At 38.9% G+C, this 23,664-nt stretch overlaps 2 protein-coding genes and 1 pseudogene across 2 annotated transcripts; 2 read left to right on the top strand and 1 right to left on the bottom strand.

Annotated features, from left to right (window-relative positions):
- Positions 1–1,195: 1,195 nt before the first annotated feature.
- On the bottom strand, positions 1,196–2,829 carry LOC122643851 (annotated as a pseudogene).
- An 8,799-nt stretch (positions 2,830–11,628) lies between these two features.
- Positions 11,629–13,724, top strand: LOC122642999 (peroxidase A2-like). The gene is made up of 4 exons (XM_043836630.1): positions 11,629–11,838; positions 12,378–12,569; positions 13,078–13,243; positions 13,330–13,724. Exons 1-4 carry the CDS (start codon positions 11,629–11,631, stop codon positions 13,722–13,724), a joined length of 963 nt encoding a protein of 320 aa, XP_043692565.1.
- Positions 13,725–18,788: 5,064 nt separating this feature from the next.
- Positions 18,789–21,002, top strand: LOC122642998 (peroxidase A2-like). The gene is made up of 4 exons (XM_043836629.1): positions 18,789–19,007; positions 19,536–19,727; positions 20,350–20,515; positions 20,608–21,002. Exons 1-4 carry the CDS (start codon positions 18,789–18,791, stop codon positions 21,000–21,002), a joined length of 972 nt encoding a protein of 323 aa, XP_043692564.1.
- Positions 21,003–23,664: the final 2,662 nt, after the last annotated feature.

The following is a 23,664-nucleotide window of genomic DNA, read 5'->3' on the forward strand; positions in this document are numbered from 1 at the left end:
TGAGAGTATTTAAGTGTTTTTTGAGGACTTGAGCTGAGGAATAACTAATAACAGTTATGAGAATGAAACAATAGAAATGGGTCTACCGAAAAATAATTTAAAAATAAAAAATAGAAATGGCGGCCAAAATTTTTTCTTCTTCTTAACCTGCTTGAGAGGTACTTCTATATCTGCATGAATGCTACATGGGTGTTGAAGCAAAAGTGACATTCCTCTACACTTGCATGGACTCTATAATTCTCTCGAGCATGTGACATGCTACTTGAAGCCAATATTAGCATTAGTGGGAGGCATTTGTCCACTCCATTGCGATTGAAGTCATCTATGAGAATTGTAATACCAAAATAGTGGTTTTTTTCAATTTTTCCCCCCCTAGGAGGTCTAGTTAGTGGTGTTATTGAACTTTGGCAATATTTGAAGTGTATATGTTGTCATTATTGGCAACAATACGCTGGTGGCAATGTTGGAAGTGAATTTGAGATTAGTTGCAAATGCTTAGTTGTGTTTTAATGCTTAAGGGTATTTTGATTAGTTTACACTAGTGCAAGGACGTTAGATGATGTGCTCTGATAATCGGTGATACCCTGACAAAGAAAGCCTTGTCCATCATGTGTAAGACAAATTGACCACATTTCATTCCTTGGCTTTCTAGGCTTACAGAGTCTAATGCTATAGTTTGTTTATGCTATATATATCCCCTTCCCCAAAAAGGAAACCCTAGATTTTTGTAACCAAAAGCTTCCTCAGCCTCTAAAATCCAAAAAATGTGACTGGATAACCTTGAAAGTGGAGAAAAGATCTCGAATGTTGGGGCTAAGCTTTCAAGTAAACAGTATTTTTAAAGTAGAGACAGCCTCAGTTGAAAAATGTTCCGAAAAAACAAGAGACATATTTAATACCAGAGTTTGGGTAAATACAATCTCTCTCTCTCTCTCACACACACACACACACAGAAACACACACAAGCCATTGGTACAAGATGAGGAAGCAAGCTTGTAATTTGATGACCTAAAGTTTGTATGACAAGCCTCGAGAGATGCACAAGTTCTTTACACAGAGAAAGAAATACTTGGATGTACAAACCCAAAAATTTCTGTTTTTTTTTTTTTAAACCAATTATGTCCAAAATTTTATATTGGTCAGACTTAGATTAAAATGGTTGGAACTGTTCCATGCAATTTAAATGCACAGAAGAAAGAAATATAACTTTCTAAGATAGAAACAAAAAATTTCCCCATTTGTAATACATGCAAACTCCCAAATAAAGTATAAGACAAACAGAAAACAGAACCTCCAAATGGTAAAGGACAGGGACTGGAAGCAAGCTGATTAGAAACGAGCTTTTCGATTCCGAGCAGTATACTTGATATCGAGGGGAACAGCATCCCCTTTTCTCCTCTTCTGCTCCTTTTTGTTCAGAACCCATTCCCTCCCCTTTGCTTTCTTTGTTAGTTTCAGGTTTTTTCCTTGGCCGATGCCTTTCTGAAATGCAGACCTGAGGTCCACAAAGAAGCCAAATGTCATTCTAAAGATGCCTAGAAACGGAATGCATGATGCTGCTACTTCAAAAGGTCCATTCAATCTCTTTCCTTTGGAAAAATAAAGTAGCACATCAGAAGGACAACATTACTGGAAGAATTCATATCTACAGTTCATCAACATACTGAGAAATTGATCGACAAGAACCTTGCCATATATTTTATAGATTAAATTGTACTTACCATGTTTGCTTAGCTTCCGTTTCTAATATAATTTTGATTATCCCCTATTTTATATTTGATCAGATGATTCCAATTACTCACCAATCAAATTAATTTTGGGTTGAAAGGACAAACAGATATAGCATATCACTCTCATAAGATAGCAAGCACTGTCTTTGAAGAAAATTTAACTCATGGCATGGAGACCAACATTACTCAGAAGCATAAGAAAATACAAAATATAGAGAAAACTTCACAATGAAAACTTACTGTTTGATTTTCTTCTTCTTCACTATCCTCATCAGAGCAACTCTCTCCATCATCATCACCTTTCCCACTGGGAAGAGCCGTGCTTACAGATGGTGGACCACAAGAAAGGACAAGGTATTCCTTTCTGCTCTTAGAACTGATTTGAAAATAGTTATCAAAGGTTAGTTAGCCATATAAAATGGCTGGAAGAAGTTCAGTCACACATACCAACATTTTGAGTACAATACTCCGTGCAGTTTCAGCACAGGACTCTAGCAAGATGGTTGCCAGTCAAAAAGTGTTTCTAATGACAACTTCATTCAAGCTAGGAAAATAGCTCAAAAAACATAGAATATTTTCTGGCCATCTTTGTGAAGAACTACAGAAGAGATCTGCACAAGATTTTTTTACATTAAATATCCTTTAGAATATAGGAGTAAAATCAACAAGAAGCTTATTTTCTTAAGAGTGCCAAGAGTACACTATCGTGAACTTCAGAAACTCAAAATCTACTCCATATTATGAATCCAAAAGATCAATTCAATACCATCCTAACAAAACTCTAACATACCTGTGGGGGTAGTCAACCACCACGTACACCACACGCAAACCCAGCACGCATAGCAAAACCCAGGATCAACTCTCGTTGGGCGACATTCTCAGGATACACTTGTAATACTGCTCTTGCTCCCCTTGCAAGGCATCTATACAATGATCCAAAGAAAGCCCTGTGGAGATGTCAAACCAAATTCAATAACACAGCAATGCAACACACCTTGATAAAAATAACTTGTGTAACAGTTGAGACATTCTTCAATCTTAATTTCGGATTGTGAGACTTCTTATCTGCATTGCAAAGCCACTGCTTCCATATGATCATTATAAATGAAGTTAAAAAAAGAAAAATTAATGCAGGCAGTCATATCATTTTCAGCATTAAAAGGCCTTGTAGTCAATATTTCCCACCTAACAACAGGCCGGGCTTCTTAAGCAGTATATTTGGACCTCAATTTAAGAACCTTAAACTTTATTAGGCTTTACTTTAAGTCCATCATAGGTTATACAGGTCTTGGGCTAAGCGTTTTGGTTTTTAAGTTGTAATGGAACAATATTATAACCCCATATTTATATATAGGATTAATGTTTAGTTTAAGTCTAATTCAGTTTTGCTAGTGCCATTAATTCAAATTTCCTAGTGCCGCTAATCAAATCTCCTAGTGCCATTAAGAATTTAAGATTTCTATTTTGGGCCTAGATTAGAACATAGTTGTCACGGCGGTTAGGCAACCCAAGGCGGTGGAGAGGGCCAAAGTTTGAGGCGACACCAACTAGGCGAACAAGGCGTCCGCCTAGGCGACCAAGGCGCCTGGACGCCTCGGTGCCGCCTTCACAACTATGGATTAGAAACCTTTCCTCTGCTCTAATTATGAATTAGGGGTCTGATAAGTAAATAAGTTTTAATTGCTCGAAGCAGCCCACAATTTAGAATTTGAGTAAGAATTTTTATTGCTGAGTTAGAGTGACTGATACAAATCTGAAGACCTACATCAGCAAGAAAAAGAAGAACTAGCTACTGATTGGTCTTTTATTTAGCTTTCATACTTCGTTTTATTTTGAAGTCTTTAGATCTTAAATTGAATCAGGTCCAAGCTTAATCAACCAATGGTTCAATTTAAGTGATTTTAATAATTCTCTTTTATTTATTTTAAGCAATGTAATTTAGGTCCACCTCTCTCCACGATTTTTAGAGAGGGAGTGGTATGTTTTAGAGTTGGTCAAGGAAACTTCAGCCTCCTAGTTTGATTAGGAGTACTTGGCCTTTAAGCCTTATAAATAAATCAATTTGTGGGGCTCCTCTTTACCTCACTGAATTTTGAAAAACAACATGAAGCTGCTGCTTTGCAACTTTGTCTTCTTCACGAAGAATTTTGTCTTGTGTTTGATCAAGGCAGACGGAATCGATGTTTGATCTGATTGACACCTTGCGGTGGGAAGCCCGGGTGATTTGTTTGGTTCTTGTTTGCATCTCCATTACTGTTCTACAGTCAAGCTATCTGATCTCAAGGTTTTGTTCATCAACAACTAGTAAGTTCAGATCCCCAAACCCTAGATTCTCTTTCTTTCCCTTCTTTTCTCCAAGACCTACATTCAGTCCAGACCTCCAACCAACCGTGGGAATCCCTCCAAAATCTGATCGAGTGCTCCTCTGTCCCATTGGAGAACTCAATCCATTTTTTGGCTGGTGGTGCCCAGCCGAACCCTAATAACATCATTTTCCCCTCCTAAATCCTAACTCTAAATTTAACCTATTTTCCCCAAAAACCTTACTGCTGATTCCATCCCCAACTCACTGGGTTGCTGATTCAGTTTATTACATCACTGAATTAGTAAATTAAAGTCCTATCACCAAACCTAACCCCATTACCCTAATTCCCATAAATCCCCATCCCAAACCAAATATATTTAAGCTCCCATTGTCTCTTGGTTCCTTCATATGATTTCTTGTTTATTGGGGTATTTTCCCTAATGCAAAGTTGACCTTGAACCAGGGAAACCAGCGGGAGATCGATTGCAGCAGGATCAATACAATAAAAAGAACAAAATTAAATAACTAACTCTTTTTTTATTTTATTGGTATCTTCTATTTACATGAAGTGGGAAGTTACTCTAGTAGTGTGTTGCGTAGTTTTTACTTGTAATTCTCATTTATAATGGATAACGAATGGAACAAAGATAGACTTTGAAATTGCTAAATTATCTCTCCAAGAGATGAGGTAAGGCTTCCTCACCCAAGCCAGGACGCAAGGATCTGTCTGTAAAACCGAAACACCTATTTTCTCTCCTATCTTCTCTCTCTATCCTTTATTTTCTCTCAACAACATCCAAACACGTATCACTTAACCCCAACATTTTTGGGCTTATAATGAGGCAATTATAGTAATATTCCATGAAATTAGAAGGTCCAGTCCACGTCAAAGGACCTAAGATTTATTTACACCTCTTTAACTCCTATTTGGGCTAGGACTGCCATATTGGGGTCAACCAATATGATCAGATTAGAGCTGAGTTGCTCATGAGTTGCCCCTGGTTCAGAAACACCCATCCTCAAGTTTTGAAGAAAGGTAATTAAGAAGCAAAAAAACTGTGTACTCTTTACTTGGCTATTTTCCTTGTTAATTGCTATTCTTGTCAATTGATGTAGCAGTTCAGCTCCTAGCTGGCCATGTTGATTGGGCTATACTTGGGAGACTAAGCCCAGATAGGAGTTTAAAGGACCTAAGTAGGACTTAAGTCTATTATGGGCTGGACCTTTTATGTACATGGGATATTGGTGTAACTGCCCTTGTTAAAAACCTGAAATTCAGGGGTCAAGTAATTTTAGAAGTTGTTCGAGTGGTGACCAAAAAGGTTGAGCAGGCAGCAAGTAATTGAGTTTAAGTGCTATAAGAGTTAATTTTCATATTTTATTATTCTTTCTATTAAATTCATGTTTAGACAACTTAAATGGGCAGTTTTTTTAGTAGCTAGGCTGAGTCCTAAAGTGAGAAATTTTGGTTCTTATAAATAGGGTTGTATCCTTGAAATAAAATTTGTTTGGTTTTGAGGCTGCTGCATGCCTAGATATTAGGTCTGTACGACTCTTATTCGCTCCTATATTTTCCGTCTGTTGTGCTTCTTTATTTCTCAATTCTTCTCTTTCCCTTTTGCTTATCTAATAGTTTAATTCATCCATGCAATTCTGATCGACAAACAAAATCAATTACTGAATATATAATCATGAACCTTCTTTCGCTATTTATTTTAGATCCACTGTTGATTCTTTTTTGGTTTTTAAAATCTGACATTGAAATCAGAACCCTTTTCTGTGTCTTGATTTCTTCATTAATTGGCTTTAATATTTTTAGTATAAGTTCCCATACCTGCAGGTTTTCATTCACATTGCCTACATCAAAGAACTAGTAAAAAAAGCAAGGAAAATTAATTCTTAGTGGTTTAGAAGAGTCCTGGAGTAGAGTAATCATGGCCTAATGCATGCATCATATCAAATTTTAGTTGGGCGATCTAACTACACTACACTACACTACTGGATGAAAGAAACTTAAAGCTTATTTTTCTCAAGCCTAACACTTGATCAATGTTGAAGTACTCAACCGTAGCTTTACCATTATCAGACAATGCATAGTGAGTTGTGACTCAACAAACTCTACTTGCTTCACACTTCACGGTGAAGTTTGAACAATTAAACGGCCCATGTGCTATGACAAACAATTTCAAAAAATCATTTCCATCAAAGCAATAGGACAAGTGTCTTCCTAAATTCTTCAAAAGGCAATAAAAAATAAATAGACAGGAAGGTAATCAATTACCTATATCAAGCAGAAGTCTAGGCACTCCATCATCAGGCAAAGCAAGCAGCTCCAGCGCTCTCTCCGAAAGTTTTGCCTTTTAATAATTTCAAGAGAGAGAGAGAAAGAAGTTCAAAAAACATCAATTTATTAAGAACTGAAAGGAAGAAAAAAAAAAATGAAGAAAGATAATGAGAAAGATCACCTGAATTTCCATTATACGAGAAGAAGAGGTATACTTGCGAGCCTCAGCATCATTGTAGAATATCTCGGGAGGCGCTTGTAACTCGGGTCTAGACGACATCTCTTTCGATCTTCTATTAGAGCGGAATCACAGTTTCAGATATAACGCTATGTGTCTTCAAACATTACAATAAAAAATAACAATTCAAGAGAAAACCCTAGTGAAAACAGAGAAACCTGACAACAGAATTCAAGAAGGGCAGTCGAAGCTCACAATGAAGACTGGATCAAGGGAAAGAGAAAAACAACACTAAATAGCAGAAACAGCTAAAACACCTCTTTCTATGGTTTTAGATAGGATAAAAATCCTCTCCAATTCTGGCAATTCCAGGCAATGCCACCTTTCCTGTGTGACACGTGGCATAAAGAGATCCTGAGGTGGAGAATAGTTTGCACCATTTCATGAATCACAACCGATTTCATGAACGACAACCTGTTTTAGGTACGGGATCCTCTTTACCCGATTAGAAGGTAAAACAAAATCAGAGAAAAAGAAATTTGCAGAGACTTTCTTCCCTTTCTCTCGGTTATCTCCTTCTCTCCTTCTTGCAAAACCAATCTTGCAGTACCTGGCAGGTAACTTATGCCCCGCTGTACCGTTCCTCCTATTAGAACCCATCGTTGATTCATCTTCACTAGAAGAACAATCCGTCGACCTTGTCTTGATTCAGGAGTTGACTCTGAGGCCCCGACATTTTTTGAAAAATCTCTCTTAAAACAAAATAGGTAAAAAATGGTATGAAAATAAACATTTGTGGAGATGAAGATTTGTTGTTTTCTTTATTTAGAATTTGGTGGAATTTAATTGTTTGGCTTGGGCATTCTCCGATTTGGGACTTTGGATTGTGTTTTGTTGGATTTTCAGAGAATAAGTAAGGATTTTGGATCAAGGGATCGAGATCGAGTTGTGATTCTTCTTCCATGGCGTCTCCTATACCCTTCTGGATACCAAGGCCCAGCGATGCTCCTCCTCCGTTGCCTAGTTACAACCCCAATGTCCAGAGAGCTCCTGCTGATTCTATAGCTGATGGCATGCAGAACTTGCAAATCAATCGACCCCTTTTTTTGAAAAACGTCTCTTAGAATAAAATACGTAAAAAAGGGTATGAAAATAAAGAAAAATATTCTCAGAACACGAATGTCAAGTCAGGGCCCCTCTGAAGAACAAGAACATGTATAAAAAACGCTTTATATGGAAACCCCCAAAGCATTCGATTCCAAAACCAATCTTGCAGTACCTGGTAGCACTCTTCAGGATCGCTGATGAAGAACTTTTGGTTGTGGAGAATCCCTGCGCTTGTGCTTGATATTTCAGATTTGAGATCCCTCTTGTATGGTTTAACATATGATTATCATTTTCCTGGATTTCGTTTTGGGGATTTTTACTTTGTGTAAATAATATTTCTCCTCCTATTCCTCGTCGTTTGATGTTGAAAGAGCGGTTTCTGTGTCAATCGGTTATTTTTCATGAACCCTAGTAATTTTTTTTCTGGATATCATCAATGTATCAATCTACCCAGCATTAGGGATGAATAATTCCAGATATGCAAGATGGAGATTTACATGGGTGATTGATGAATAATGCAGTTTTTGATTCAATTAGAGTTTCAGTTTTCGTGATTACTTTGATCTTGGGTTTCCTGTTGTGTATATTTAGACAAAGCTTCAGCACTTCAACAATGGCCATGGCTATGTTTAATCCACCTTGAAACCACAACACCCACTATGCCACCACCATAGAAGAACGCAGATCTGAATCTCCAAACCCTCGAGGGTTTACCCTTCCAGCAGATCGCAGGTCTGGCTTCAGACTTTTGAAGCTCGACAATGATGGTAAAGAGTTATGAACCGAGAGAGAGGGAAAGTCGGGTTAGGAAGGATCGGTAACTAAAATGGGTTGTAGTTCATGAAATGGTGCAAACTAATCTCCACCAGGATCTCTTTATGCCACGTGTATTGCCGGATTAAAGAATTGGAGAGGATTTTTATCTTTTATATAGACCTCTTTCCAGACATCCCGAAATGGACCGGGTTCGATCGGTTTTTTATACCAGTTTCAAATATCCTCTTTGCAAAAAATGTAAAATTTTTTATAGCATGGACTTTGCTAAGTCATAAGTGGGCTGTGATTGGGCCTTGTTAGTACCACAACTCAGTGGGCCAAGGTATTCAAGGTCACACAGGTCTGATCAGGGCCGGTTTGGAAAAACCCTACTAGGGTCAGGCTGGGCTTGGGTTTAAGTTAAGACTTCTAGGGTTGGGCTAGGGTTTGGGGCAACCCGGCCCGTTGACACCCCTATGGGTGGGATTACAGGGATAAAGGGGTAATCCTAGGATTTTAGATTACCAGGGGCTCCTTCCTTCACTGAGGGGGGGTTGGGGATGTTTACACCAAACAAAAAAAAAATACTAGGGGAGAGAAAGGGTAAAACTTTGCCTTTTTAGGGGAATTAGAAACAAAATTTAGGGTAAGGAACTTTGAGTAAATATAAGATGAGTATAGGGGAGTGATAGTAATTGCCCTCAATTAAATCGTTTGATAATGGAAATGGATCTTATTGAGCGATTTCAACTTGCAAGCAAGTTGTCATTATTTGTTAATGCAGTCTTTATGATCCTCAGGAGACGGGCGACCTGCAACACATGAACACCATCCCCTCTCTATGTCTATATCTCTCAGGCTCATTTTTTTTTGAGTTCTGAATGGTAGGCAGACCCACCACTGGGTGATGTTAATATTTATATAAATCCAATGATTTTTGAATGCTATCTCATCTAGTGCAATACATGACTCGCTTTTGCGAGGAATCGAAAAAACTAGGGCTTAATTGAGATCGGGGAGAGGAAAGGAAGAGGAAAGAGAGTGGTCAGGGAAGAAGGTTCTGGTGAGAAAACTATCCCCTCTAATTTCCTATAGTTCGGTAGTGCGGCAGTGGATGGCCGACATGTGGTAGCTCGGACATCCAATGGTCCAAGCTCATTGACTATGTTGAGCTCAGGCTGTTGGATGTCCGAGCTGCCACGTGTCAGACATCCACACTAGCTAGCACTATCGCACTGCCAAGCCATAAGGAATTAGAGAGGATAATAATCCGTTGCGGTGAGACTCATACCATGCAACACAACCGCCATATCAGTCAGGGAAGAAAGTAGGGGTGGGCGGGTTGGGGAAATGAGTTGTCACGGACTCACAATTGGAGAGGGGGTTGGGTTATGGAGATAAGAGTAATCTTGGGATTTTAGAATACCAAGGGGAGAAGAAGGTGTAAAACTTTGCTTTCCTAGGGGAATCATAAAATAAATTTAAGGCAGGGGACTTTAAGTAAATATAAGATGAGTATAGGGGAGATAGTAATTGCCCCTAGTTTTTATCTATATAATGATATTCTTACTTGACTTAAAATAATAATAATAAAAAAAAAGATAGTCCAATTCCATCCCATTTTTTTTAAAGGAGAAATATATTCCAACATGGTCAAGTCCGAAAAGTATATCAGCACATCCTATAAGTTTTTTGTCATGTGGAAGAATGATGTGAACATCCTAATTGTTGAGGGCTTAGAAAATGTGTGAAACAACTACATACTAAATTTCGGATCAAGATTGGATATACCCTCTCATATGTACGCATAAGAGAGAAAAAATTAAGGAGGACGAAAATAGGGCAATGAGAGGAGAGACCATTTGTGAGAATGCGACGGGAGGCACCTGGTTCCATTGAATTTGAAGAGCTCTGGTTTGCTTTGAAAGGAAGAGACGCAGGTAGTTTGAGATCGGGTTTCACTGTTCTTTCATCCAAAAAGAGGAGAAGGAAGTGAGGGAGAGTTGTGAGTTACGACTTTTGGAGAGGTGACGTTACAGGCGCAAGAGGGTTTTGAGAGGATCAGGGGCATTTTGGACAGTTGCATAACTTAGAGGAGAAGTGGTCTTGTTTTGGTCAGGGGTCTTGGGGGTGTTTTTGTTATTTAAAAAATTGGACAAAATATGTGGAGTACGTGCTATATATATGGTAACGTCAAATTTGAACTCAATTAGAATTGGTGACATGAAATTTGAACGTAAATCAGAATTGACCATGTCACTTAAAAAGATTTGAAGATTCATTATATTTAGAAATATAAATGGAATGATAACTAAAGATACAAGAAAAGAGAAAATAAATGATGAATCTGGCCAATCTAGAACATACCCTTTCTATTCAATAGCTGGATTTGCTAAATCACCATTCCATATTACATATTAGGTGGACAAAATATGTGGAATACAGTACGTGCTATATATAAAATTCTAGGGGCCAGCCCGGGTCCCAGGTAATATTCAGGTTAAAGATAATAATAAATAAAAATAAAAAGTGGTTAAAGCATGCAGACTTCTAAGGATGGACAGTCCACAATAAATTTTACCTATTTTTTATAATTTTTTTTGGTGGTGGGAGCATGGTTTGAGGTATCTATATCGGATCATCCGTATTGATATCGCTAGTCACCGTGCTGATACTATATCGGTGATGAAACGGTATGAATTAAGGTAAAACAGTAAAAAAAAAATATTTTTCTTAGGAGAACAGGGGCAAACTTGTTCGATACGAGCTGATCCATACTGGTATCGTATTGATTTTGAAGGTGACCCATACTTGATCCAATACCGTGCACTAAAACCATGGGTGGGAGGGAGGGTTTGCATTTGTGTCTGTTGAGAGAAACTAGTCCTGCCTATCAGCCTATTGACCACCATTTAGCACCATTAAATGATTAACAACCACTAAAGAGGAAGGGGTCAGTTTCCAATTTCATTAGTCTCTCAGAGTAGTTGCAGGTTAATTAGATGAACCCCCCCTAAGGTGGAAAGAGTCAGTTCCTTATCTCAGTAGATTCTCACTAAATACAAGTCAAATAAATCAATAGTTGGAAAATTTCCCACACAAATATTGAAAAGTAATAACTAAGAAATTTTCATCAACCACTGCGTTTGCTTAGTTCCCAAACTCGTTTTGTCCCTTTACTTTAAATAGAAGGGCTGAGGTTAGGCTCTCAAATCACAAAACGAAGTAGATCGAAGAAGCTCAGCGATTATTGCAGCAAAAAACTAAAATGTCATCTTCTCCCATTATCATAACAGCTCTCTTCTTCACGTTTTTGATGTTGGGAACATCAAATGCTGAGTTGAGTGCAACATTTTACTCCTCCACATGCCCTAACGTGTCCAGCATCGTCCGTTGTGTTATTGAGCAGGAGCTGAAATCTGACACTCGAATTGGTGCTAGCCTCATTCGACTTCATTTTCATGATTGCTTTGTTGATGTAAGCTCAAGGCTCTTTTCTCTCTTTTATATATATTATTTTCATTACATCTAGGGTTGATACAAAGTCGAGTTGGGTCGAGTTTTTTAAAACCCTACCCTAACCCTAAGTCGCTTTAGCTGGGCCCAGACCCAACCTAGCCTTGACTCAGGGGTTGAAAAATCCAACCTGACCTGCCCTCAAGATCGGGCCGAGCTGACCCTGATTATCAATGACCATAGGGAGAGGGAAAGGAGATGTGTAGGGGCTCGATCAATCTGGAAAGAAGAAGAAGAAAAAAAGACTGAGTCGGACTCAACCCAAGGCCTCAACTCTAGACCGGCCCAGCCCGGACCTGACTTAATTATGGCCTGAAATTCCCAACCTGGATCCGTCCTCAAGGCTAGGGTAGCTCAGCCCAAGTCCTGTTTGGGCTCAGGGCGGACCAGGGTGGGTTATCTGGTTTGTTTTTTTTATAAAAAAAATAAATATGACAATTATAACCTAATTTCATCTGAGATTAATTAAGGAAGATATAAACTAGGTTGTTCTTCTGACAGGGTTGTGATGGTTCGCTTTTGTTGGACAATAGTGATACTATACAGAGCGAAAAATTTGCTAATCCAAATAACAATTCAGCCAGAGGTTTCTCCGTTGTAGATACCATAAAAACTGTTGTTGAGAACATTTGTCCTGGAGTTGTCTCCTGTGCTGACATTCTAGCCATTGCAGCCGAGGCCTCAGTTTATTTGGTAACTCATTTCAAACTTTACCTTCTTTTTCTCCTCTTAACATCTTGATTTTATGTGTTTAATTATGATGTATTTAGTTGTTGGGGGTATGATGTTTTGTATTTGGTCGTTTTTGCATTAGTCGGCTCATTTTGAAGGGCCGTTGGAGGAGTTGATCCACCTGAAAAATGTTTTATGGGTATTTCTCTGTAGTTAATTTAAGAAAGGTGCAAGATCAAGTGGTTTTAATGCAGATCTCGAACCACATAAATCCTTGTGTGCATTGTGGGATCTTTAACTCCTCCAGTTCCCCAGTGCCTCTAACAAAGAAGGGGGGTGGGGGGGGTCCAACCCCCCCTTATTAGAGACACTAGGGAACTGGGCGGGCAAAGAATTGGAGGAGATAATTTATGGTGTATTGTGTGAGATTTCCATTCTTGTTTGCATCATTTTAGGTTTTCGTTTTTTCTACATTTAATTAGTTCCTGCATTAAGGATACTAATCCGCCTAACATTCAAAACCTTGTAGGGAGGAGGACCCAGTTGGGATGTGCTACTGGGAAGAAGGGACAGTAGAACAGCAAATCAAGAAGGTGCAAATAGTGCCATCCCCTCCCCTTTCGAAAGCCTAAGCGAAATTACAGACAAGTTTGCTGCTGTTGGACTTGACACTACAGATCTAGTCGCCTTATCCGGTAATTAAAGACATTAATTTGGTCTTAAATTAAATGCCCAAATTAACCTTAACGAGATGTCTAATTATATATAATTATTATTTCAGGTGCACACACAATGGGGCGTGCCCAATGCAAGAATTTTAACCAGCGTCTGAATGGAAGTAACCCTGACCCAGCACTGGACACTGATTACCTGGAAACTCTAAGTGAAATATGCCAAGCTGGAGATGAGGAGTTAACTGATCTTGATTCTTCTACTCCAAACACTTTCGATAAGAAATATTTCAGTAACCTTCAAAACAATCGTGGGCTTCTCCAAACGGATCAAGATCTGTTCTCAACTACTGGGGCTGACACTGTCGACATTGTTAATCGATTCGCAAGTAGTCAAAGTGAATTTTTTGAGAGCTTTGCTCAATCCATGGTAAAAATGGGTAACATTAGCCCATTGACAGGGTCCAGTGGTGAAATTCGGTTGGATTGTAAGAAGGTTAACTGATGATGCTTTGCTAATAAGACTTCCTCTCTTAGGCGCATGAAGAAGGGACATCTAAGGTTGGCTACTTAATTGGAAGTTGTTCTTTGGTTTCATTTAATTTATTCATGATAATAAGTCTGTATATTTTACATAGTTCTCATCATTAATTGAATCAAAATAATAAAGAGTTGGCCACTCAAAAAATTTCTGTAATAGGGTTTTGGCTGTATAATCAATTGAAGTGATAAGCTTTCTACTGTGTTGTCCTTTTGAGCTTGTGAGAGTTTCAAGAGTTCTATTTTTGTTTACTGAGAATAAATTGAAGGTTAAATGTACAACTAATTTAATCTTAATTTTCCAATGACACTGGTCCTCCTTTCCCGGACACTACACTATACCGCAGCAGAGTGGGTGCCCTTCAGTATCTTACCTTAACAAGACCTGATCTCTCATTTTGTGTTAATAAGGTATGTCAGTTTATGCACACTCCTACGTTACCACATTGGATGGCAGTGAAACGCATCCTACGGTATATCAAGGGCACAACACATTATGGCATCTCCAATATTAAGCCAGTTAAAAAGCCTTCACAGATGCTGACTGGGTTGGCAGCCCTAATGATAGAAAGTCTACTAGTGGCTATTGTGTCTACCTTGGTCCAAACATTATTACATGGAATTCCAAGAAGCAACCAACAGTTGCTCGGTCTAGTACGGAGTCAGAATACAAGGGTATTGAAAATATGGCTTCGGAATTGCTTTGGCTACAATATCTTCTCCGTGATCTAGGTTGCATTTTAAAATATCCACCTTTAATTTGGTGCGATAATATTGGTGCAACTTATTTGGCTCTCAATCCTGTTCTCCATGCAAGGACCAAGCATGCATGTGGAAATAGACTACCGTTTTGTCAGAGATCAGGTATCCAAGAAGATTCTTGATGTTTGGTTTCTCTCGACTCAAGATCAAACAATAGATGTCATGACAAAGCCATTGTAACACTCCAGATTCAAGTTACTTCCGGACAAGCTCATAGTTCAAGAACTCCCGTTGCGCTTGAGGGGGTGTGTAAGCGTAACAAGTTCAAACTCACAAGATCACTTACATGAAGACTCCTTCACTGAGAAGACTTCTCAAACGTTATCAAAAGCGTTGTAACTAACCCTCTTGAGTTATCTCTTAGGGTTATCTTTTATCTTGTGTTATCCTTATCATTTGTTACGAGTAAATTCATGTATCAAAATACTTATAAATATACAAACCTCAAACACCAAAACGGTGAAGAGGAATTCCAAATATTCTCAAACTCTATTACAAAAAACATCAATTTATTAAGAACTGAAAGAAAAAAAAAAAAGAAGAAAGATAATGAGAAAAATCACCTGAATTTCCATTATACAAGAAGAAGAGGTATACTTGCAAGCCTCAGCATCATTGTAGAATATCTCGGGAGGTGCTTGTAACTCGGGTCTCGACAACATCTCTTTCGATCTTCTATTAGAGCGGAATCACAGTTCTAGTCTTTCAGATATAACACACTGTGTCTTCAAACACTACAATAAAAAATAACAATTCAAGAGAAAACCCTAAGAAAAAGAGAGAACCCTGACAACAGAATTCAAGAAGGCAGTCAAAGCTTACAATGAAGACTGGATACAAGGGAAAGAGAAGAGCAACAGTAGAGAGCAGAAACAACTAAAACCTTGCTTTCTAGGGTTTTATGATAGACCTCTTTCCAGACATCCCGAAATGGACCGGGTTCGATCGGTTTTTTTATACCAGTTTCAAACATTCTCTTTATAAAAAATGTCATTTTTTTTTATAGCATGGACTTTGTTAAATCATAAGTGGGCTGTGATTGGGCCTTGTTAGTACCACAACTCATTGAGCCAAGATATTTAGGGTCATCCGGGTCGAGCTTGGAAAAACCATACCAGGGCCAGGCTGGGCTTAGGTTTAGGTTAAGACTCCTAGGGTTGGACTAGGGTTTGAGGCAAGCCCAGCCCGTTGACACTCCTATGGATGGGATTACAAGGATAAAAGGGTAATCCTAGGATTTTAGAATAGAGAAGAAGGGGTAATACTTCGCTGTTATAGGGGGATCCGAAACAAAGTTTAGGACAGAGGACTTTATAAGATGAGTATAAGGGAATGATAGTAATTGCCCCTCAATTAAATAGTTTGATAATGGAAATGGATATTATTGAGTGGTTTCAATTAGCATTTCTCTTTACTTGTTAATGCAGTCTTTATGATCCTCAGGAGACAGACGACCTGCAATACATGAACACCATCCCCTCTCTATGTCTCTCTCTTAGGCTCGTTTTCTGAGTTCTGAATGGTGAATAGGCAGACCCACCAATGGGTGATGTTAATAGTTATATAAATCAAATGATTTTTGAGTGATAGCTCATCTAGAGCAATACATGACTCGCTTTTGCAAGGAATCGAAAAAACTAGGGCTTAATTGAGATGGGAGAGAGGAAAGAAGGAGGAAAGAGAGAGGTCAGGGAAGAAGGTTGGGATGAAACCCGCACCATCCAACACAACCACCATGATGGTCAGGGAAGAAGGTAGGGGCGGGCGGGTTGGGGGAAATGAGTTGTCACGGACTCACGAGTGGAGAGGGGGTAGGGTTATCGAGATAAGAGTAATCTAAAATTTTAGAATACCAGGGGGAGAAGAAGGGGTAGGACTTTGCTTTCTTAGGAGAATCAGAAAATAAGTTTAGGATAAGTGACTTTGAGTAAATATAGGATGAATATAGGAGAGATAGTAATTGCCCCTAGTTTTTATCTATATAATGATATTTTTACTTGACTTAAAATAATAATAATAATAAAAAAGATAGTGCAATTCCATCCCATGTTTTTTCAAAGGAGAAATATATTCCAGCATGGTCAAGTCCAAAAAGTATAGCAGCACATCCTGTAACTTTTTGCCATGTGGAAGAGTGATGTGAGCATCCTAATTGTTGGGGGCTTAGAAAAAGTGCGAATCAACTGTATACCAAATTTAGGAACAAGATTGGATATATCCTCTCATATGTAGGCATAAGTCAGAGAAAGGAGGGCGAAAATAGGGCAACGAAACATTTGTGGGAATGTGATGGTAGGCACCTGGTTCAATTGATCAGTTCGAAGAGCTCTGGTTTGACTGGTTTGACTTGAAAGGAAGAGACGTAGGCAGTTCAAGATCGGGTTCCATTATTCTTTCATCCAAAAAGAAGAGAGGGAAGCGAGGGAGACTTGCGAGTTGCAACTTTTGAAGAGGCGACATTAGGGGTGCAAGTTTGGCCCTGTCAACTCGAACCCGTCTTGGCTCGCCCTGAGCCCAAACAAGGTTTGGGTTGAAATATTTGGCCTTGAGGGCGGGTCAGGATTGGAAATTTCTGGCCCTGAGTCAGGGTTGGGTCGGATTGGGGTTGAGGCCTGAGGCTAAGCGTGGCCCGGCCCGGCCCGGCCCGACCCTGTTTTAAGTTATACTATAAAATATATATGAATATAATATATATATTATAAACTTTCAACGTCACCCATATTTTGTTATAAAATATATTATATATGAAGATAATAAGTGACATAATATATTTTATTATAGTGTTATTTTACGTTAAATTGATAATTTTCTTCCCAGCCCATTTCAGCCCATGCATTTCCTTCCCCCTCCCCATGATCACGGCCAATTAGGGTCAGCCCGGCCCGACCCCGAGGGTGGGTCAAGGTTGGATTTTTCAGCCCGAGTCGGGGTCTGGTCGGTCTGGCCTGGGCCGGGTAAGGGAACTCGAGGGTTGGGCTAGGGTTCTATAAAGCCAGGCCCAACCCGACCCTATTGCAGCCCTAGGTGACGTTACGATCGAAAGAGAGTTTTGAGAGGGTTAGGGGTATTTTGCATAGTTGAAAAACTAAGAGGAGAATGTGGTCTTGAGAAGATCAGGCGCATTTTGGACAGTTGCAAAACTTAGAGAAGAAGTGGTCTTGTTTTGGTCAGGGGTCTTGGGGGCATTTTTATTATTTCAAATATTGGACAAAATATGTGGAGTACGTGCTATATATATGGTAACATCAAATTTGAACTCAATTAAAATTATTGACATGAAATTTGAACTTAAATCAGAGTTGACCATGTCGCAGTGTAAAGATTTGAAGAGAAAAAAATAAAATAAATGATGGATCTGATCAATCTAGAGCATACCCTTTCTATTCAATAGTTGGATTTGCTAAATCACCATTCCATATGACACATTAGGTGGACAAAATATGTGACACGTGCTATAAATTTTGGGTCATCCGGCTGGATTAAAAGTGGTTAAGCATGCAGGTTTCAAGGATGGACAGTTCACAATAAAATTTCCCTATTTTTATAATTTTTTTGGGTGGCGGGAGCATGGTTTGAGGTATCTACATCGGATCGCTCATATTAGATCATCCATATTGGTATCGGCGTATCGCTAGTCACCTTGCTGATACTATATCGGTGATGAAACGGTATGAATTAGGATAAAACAGTAAAAAAAAATTAAAAAAATTCTTAGGAGAACAGGGGCAAACTTGTCCGATACGAGCTGATCCATACCGATATCGTATTGATTTTGAAGGTGATCGATACTTCATCTGATACCGTACACTAAAACCATGGGTAGGAAGGGGGTTTTTGTCTGTCTGAGAGAAACTACTCCTGCCTATTGACCACCATTTAGCACCATTAAATGATTAACAACCACTAAAGAGGAAGGAGTCAGTTTCTAATTTCATTAGTCTCTCAGATTAGTTGCAGGTTAATTAGATGAACAACCCCTAAGGAGGAATGAGTCAGTTCCTTATCTAATTAGATTCTCAGTAAATACAAGTCAAATAAATCAAATAGTTGGAAAATTTCCCACTTAAATATTGAAAAGTAAGAACCTCGATATCCCACTCAAATATTGAAAAGTAATAACTATGAAATTTTCATCAACCACTCCGTTTGCTTAGTTCCCAAACTCGTTTTGTCCCTTTACTTTAAATAGAAGGGCTGAGGTTAGGCTCTCAAATCACAAAACGAAGTAGATCGAAGAAGCTCCATTAGTATTCCAGCAAAAATTAAAATGTCATCTTCTCCCATTATCATAACAGCTCTCTTCATCTTGACTTTGATGTTGGGAGCATTTGCAGCATCAAATGCTGAGTTGAGTGCAACATTTTACTCCTCCACATGCCCAAACGTGTCTAGCATCGTCCGTTGTGTTATCGAGCAGGAGCTGAAATCTGACACTCGAATTGGTGCTAGCCTCATTCGACTTCATTTTCATGACTGCTTTGTTGATGTAAGCTCAAGGCTATTTCCTCTCTTTTACCTAAATTATTTTCATTACATCTAGGGTTGAAAATTGGATCGAGTTTTTTAAAACCATACCTTAACCCTATGTCCCCTTAGCTTGGCCTAGATCCAGTTTAGCTTGACTCAAGGGTTGAAAAATCCAACCTGATTTGCCCTCAAGACTGGACCTAGCTGACCTTGATTAGCAATGACCATAGGGAGGGGGAAGGGAGATGTAGGGGCTCGATAATTAGTTTGGGAAGAAGAAGAAGAAAAAGAAGACAGGGTCAGGCTCAACCCAAGGCCTCAACTCTGGACCGGCCCGGCCCAGACCTGACTTATACCTAGAAATTCCCAACCTATATCCGTCCTCAAGGCTAGGGTAGCTCAGCCCAAGTCCTGTTCGGGCTCAGGGCAAACCAGGGTGGTTTTATCTGGTTTGTTTTTTTTATAAAAAAAATAAATATGACAATTATAACCTAATTTCATCCGGGATTAATTAAGGAAGATATAAACTAGGTTGTTCTTCTGACAGGGTTGTGATGGTTCGCTTTTGTTGGACAATAGTGATACTATACAGAGCGAAAAATATGCTAATCCAAATAACAATTCAGCCAGAGGTTTCTCCGTTGTAAATACCATAAAAACTGCTGTTGAGAACGTTTGTCCTGGAGTTGTCTCCTGCGCTGACATTCTAGCCATTGCAGCCGAGGCCTCAGTTTATTTGGTAACTCATCTCAAGCTTTACCTTCTTTTTCTCCTCTTACATCTTGATTTTATGTGTTTAATTATGATGTATTTAGTTGTTGGGGGTATGATGTTTTGTATTTGATCGCCTTTACATTAGTGGGCTCATTTTGAAGGGCCATTGGAGGAGTTGATCTACCTGAAAAATGTTTTAGGGTTGTATGGGTATTTTGGTAAACTGCATGTATAGGGTTTCATTAAATTTTGTATCGTAAGGGTTCTTTCTCTGTAGTCAATTTGGGAAAGGTGCAAGAACAAGTGGTTTTAACTTTATTCTCTATTAATAGCGAAACAGATGTTGAACCACATAAATCCTTGTGTGCATTGTGGGATCTTTATCCCCGCCAGTTTCCCAGTGCCTCTAACAAGGGAAGGGAGAGGTGCAATGACCACCCTACCCTTACCTGGGTGGGGTCCAACCCCCCCCCCCCCCCTTATTAGAGGCATTGGAAAATTGGGCCGGGCAAAGAATTGGAAGAGATAATTTTCCGTATATTGTGTGAGATTTCTATTCTTGTCTGCATCTTTTTTTAGGTTTTTTTCTACATTTAGTGCCTGAATTAAGGATACTATTAATCCACCTAACATTCAAAACCTTGTAGGGAGGAGGACCCAGTTGGGATGTGCTACTGGGAAGAAGGGACAGTAGAACAGCAAATCAAGAAGGAGCAAATAGTGCCATCCCCTCCCCTTTCGAAAGCCTAAGCGAAATTACAGACAAGTTTGCTGCTGTTGGACTTGACACTACAGATCTAGTCGCCTTATCTGGTAATTAAAGACATTAATTTGGTCTTCAATTAAATGCCCAAATTAACCTTATAAACGATGTCTCTAATTATATACATATATTATTATTTCAGGTGCACACACAATGGGGCGTGCCCAATGCAAGAATTTTAACCAGCGTTTGAATGCAAGTAACCCTGACCCAACATTGGACAGTGATTACCTGGAAACTCTGAGTGAAATATGCCAAGCTGGGGATGAGGAGTTAACTAATCTTGATTCTTCTACTCCAAACACTTTCGATAAGAAATATTTCAGTAACCTTGAAAACAATCGTGGGCTTCTGCAAACGGATCAAGATCTGTTCTCAACTACTGGGGCTGACACTGTCGACATTGTTAATCGATTTGCAAGTAGCCAAAGTAAATTTTTTGAGAGCTTTGCTCAATCCATGGTAAAAATGGGTAACGTTAGCCCATTGACAGGAACCAGTGGTGAAATTCGGTTGGACTGTAGGAAGGTTAACTGATGATGCTTTGCTAATAAGACTTCCTCTCTAAGGTGCATGAAGAAGGGACATCATAATTAAGGTTGGCTACTTGGAAGTTGTTCTTTGGTTTCATATAATTTTTTTTTTTTTTTTTTGGATAGAAATTGGTTTCATTTAATTTGTTCATGATAATAAGTCTGTATATTTTACATAGTTCCCACCATTAATTGAATCAAATTAATAAAGAGTTGGCAGCTCAATTGAAGTGATAAGCTTTGTACTGTGTTGTCCTTTTGAGCTTGCGAGAGTTTCAAGAGTTTTATTTTTGTTTTTTGTTTTTTGTTATTTTTGTTTACTGAGAATAAATTGAAGGTTAAACGTACAACTAATTTAATCTGAATTCCCAAAATGGCCTTTCTTGTGCCAATCCTAACCAAAACAGGAATTAATGGATTTGGATCCTCTGCACTTTGGGGTTGTGTGGCCATCGAGCTGTGTGCAACTCCCAAGTCGCCACCTTAATTAGCATAGATGCCCAATCATTGGATGGGCATATATGCTGAGGTGGCAACCTGGGAGTTGCACGCAACACGATGGCCAAACAACCCCAGGCCTTAGAGGGGATTGGGCTCCTCTCCTTGGAGGGCATCGCCCAATGAGTGCCCAACGAGGCATCCAATGGTTGGACATCCCCAAGAATTAATGGGCCCGTTATGACCTCAGGGTTTTCAAGGGTATTAGCAATAGGTCAGAGATTCAGTAGGTAATCCTGATTTCGTTACAACACTTTACATTTGTAGCTCTCTCTCTTACGACGAAAATCTGTGAGCTTGATGGTCAAATTACATTTCAGAAAATAATTTTGGGGCGCTGTTCTCTGTGCCGCAACGTAGGCTGCGCCAAGGCACATGGGGGTGGGCGCAATGACCACCCTACCCCCTTGAGTGGCAGGCTCATGTGTCTGGGCGCAACCTGAGCTACGGCACAGAAAACATTCTCCCAATAATTTTTTGTCACTATATTTTATGGGGTTCTTTTGAGATGTTTGGATAAGTGTGTGAGTTGAGATCGCTTGTAAGGACTAGAGCAGTAGGTGTTGCGTAGGATAACTTGGGTGTTAAAATAGAGCCTAAAAGAAAATTGGATCCAACTGAAAAACCAAAACAAACATGGAATTCGGTTTGGTTTTCTTGCCATTTTTTTTTTATCGATTTCCCATTGACCAATAGGCTAGATTTGTAACCAAACTCAAATGAGGTATCCACATCATATGTATGACAAACCATAAAGCAACCCAGAGAAACAGACATATATAGTTAAAATATATGAAAAAGACTCTTTATGGGACCGTAGCTTTCTAGACACAAGATGGGACGAAATGATGTCCTACCCCATGAAAGACAGAAATTGGCCTTTTGAAATCTTTCGTTTGCGTTCTCATTGGCCCCTGCACTAGTTTAAGAGCCACACTAGCTCCTAGGGAAAAAATTCTTCCTCTTTAATATATTATCTTGACCAGAGAAACAAGAAGGAAAGAATCTGTGAATTCTATAGATCAATGCCATAAACCATCCCAAAGACTAAGACATAATTAAGATATTATCTTGAGAGAAACAAGAGGGAAAGAACCCGCGAATTCTGGTCCTGATTCCATGTTTTAAAACTTTGACAAGGCAATGACAAAGTACCGTCCGTGTTCACTCTAATTAAGAAAAATTAATATTGCATGTATTCAAGAGACTTAATTTCTTATTGAACTGTTCAATACCTAACCTTTGTTGATCATTTCATACAGACAAAATACAATGAAAACAATGAAATCAGTCCAACACTTTGGTATTTGATCAAGGCATGATTAAGTCTTTACCATGCAGTTACGACAGACCACGAAATTTCATCTAAAAGCCCAAGATAAGCTTACAACTTTAAAAAGTGTATCCCAAACACCAAAAAAGACCTTAACACTTCGAATGTCCTCTTTCATGACTCCGAGGCTCAAGGACAAGAAAGATGATGATTTTCGCAAAATTCTCTTATTTATGAAGTAGAAAACAAAAACAATAACAACAACAAACCGGCCTATTAATAGACAAAAATTATTAATAGAATGACGAGTTTCCACAGTTAGATTAGAATCCAATCACATCTTCACTGTTTGATAGAGATTTTTAAGTCATGACAACGTGGTAGATTAAAAAATTATTACTTGAATACAACCTACCATAAGCTTAGGTGAGAACATAGCAAAGGGTGGGTGTTCAAACTCAAAACTTCAAATGTCCTCTCTTGACTTTGAGGGTAAAAAATTTCGAAATCTAACATAGTCTAAAGGGTTTCTTTAGATTACACATACAGTAATGCCAAATGGGAGGATGTTATAGCAATTCTGACCATTGAATATCTAGTGATCGAATAGTGTGGATTGTTCACGTATCAAAATTATACCCTACCATCTATAAGCATGCACCCACGGATTGTCGAAGTATCAGGTGTAGACCCTCTTAATTAGTAATTTTGGCATTTATCTATTTATTTTAACCACATGGCCAACTCCGTTTAGGATGAAACTTGACTGATCGAGTAAATTTATACCGTAGGTATAGAGATTCTGTAGCCTTATTGTCGTAGGATGGGACTCTTAAGGGCAACAACGACATCGTCGAGTAAAGAAGATAATTAAACCCGTAAATTTTCTAACCAT

Source organism: Telopea speciosissima, chromosome 10 (genome assembly GCF_018873765.1).
Source record: "Telopea speciosissima isolate NSW1024214 ecotype Mountain lineage chromosome 10, Tspe_v1, whole genome shotgun sequence".
Taxonomy (NCBI): domain Eukaryota; kingdom Viridiplantae; phylum Streptophyta; class Magnoliopsida; order Proteales; family Proteaceae; genus Telopea; species Telopea speciosissima.

Coding starts and splice junctions, on each gene's coding strand:
- LOC122642999 (XM_043836630.1), top strand. CDS start 11,629: ATGTCATCTTCTCCCATTATCATAACAGCTCTCTTCTTCACGTTTTTG. Junction 11,839..12,377: donor TTCATGATTGCTTTGTTGAT/GTAAGCTCAAGG, acceptor TTCTTCTGACAG/GGTTGTGATGGTTCGCTTTT. Junction 13,244..13,329: donor AGATCTAGTCGCCTTATCCG/GTAATTAAAGAC, acceptor TTATTATTTCAG/GTGCACACACAATGGGGCGT.
- LOC122642998 (XM_043836629.1), top strand. CDS start 18,789: ATGTCATCTTCTCCCATTATCATAACAGCTCTCTTCATCTTGACTTTG. Junction 19,008..19,535: donor TTCATGACTGCTTTGTTGAT/GTAAGCTCAAGG, acceptor TTCTTCTGACAG/GGTTGTGATGGTTCGCTTTT. Junction 20,516..20,607: donor AGATCTAGTCGCCTTATCTG/GTAATTAAAGAC, acceptor TTATTATTTCAG/GTGCACACACAATGGGGCGT.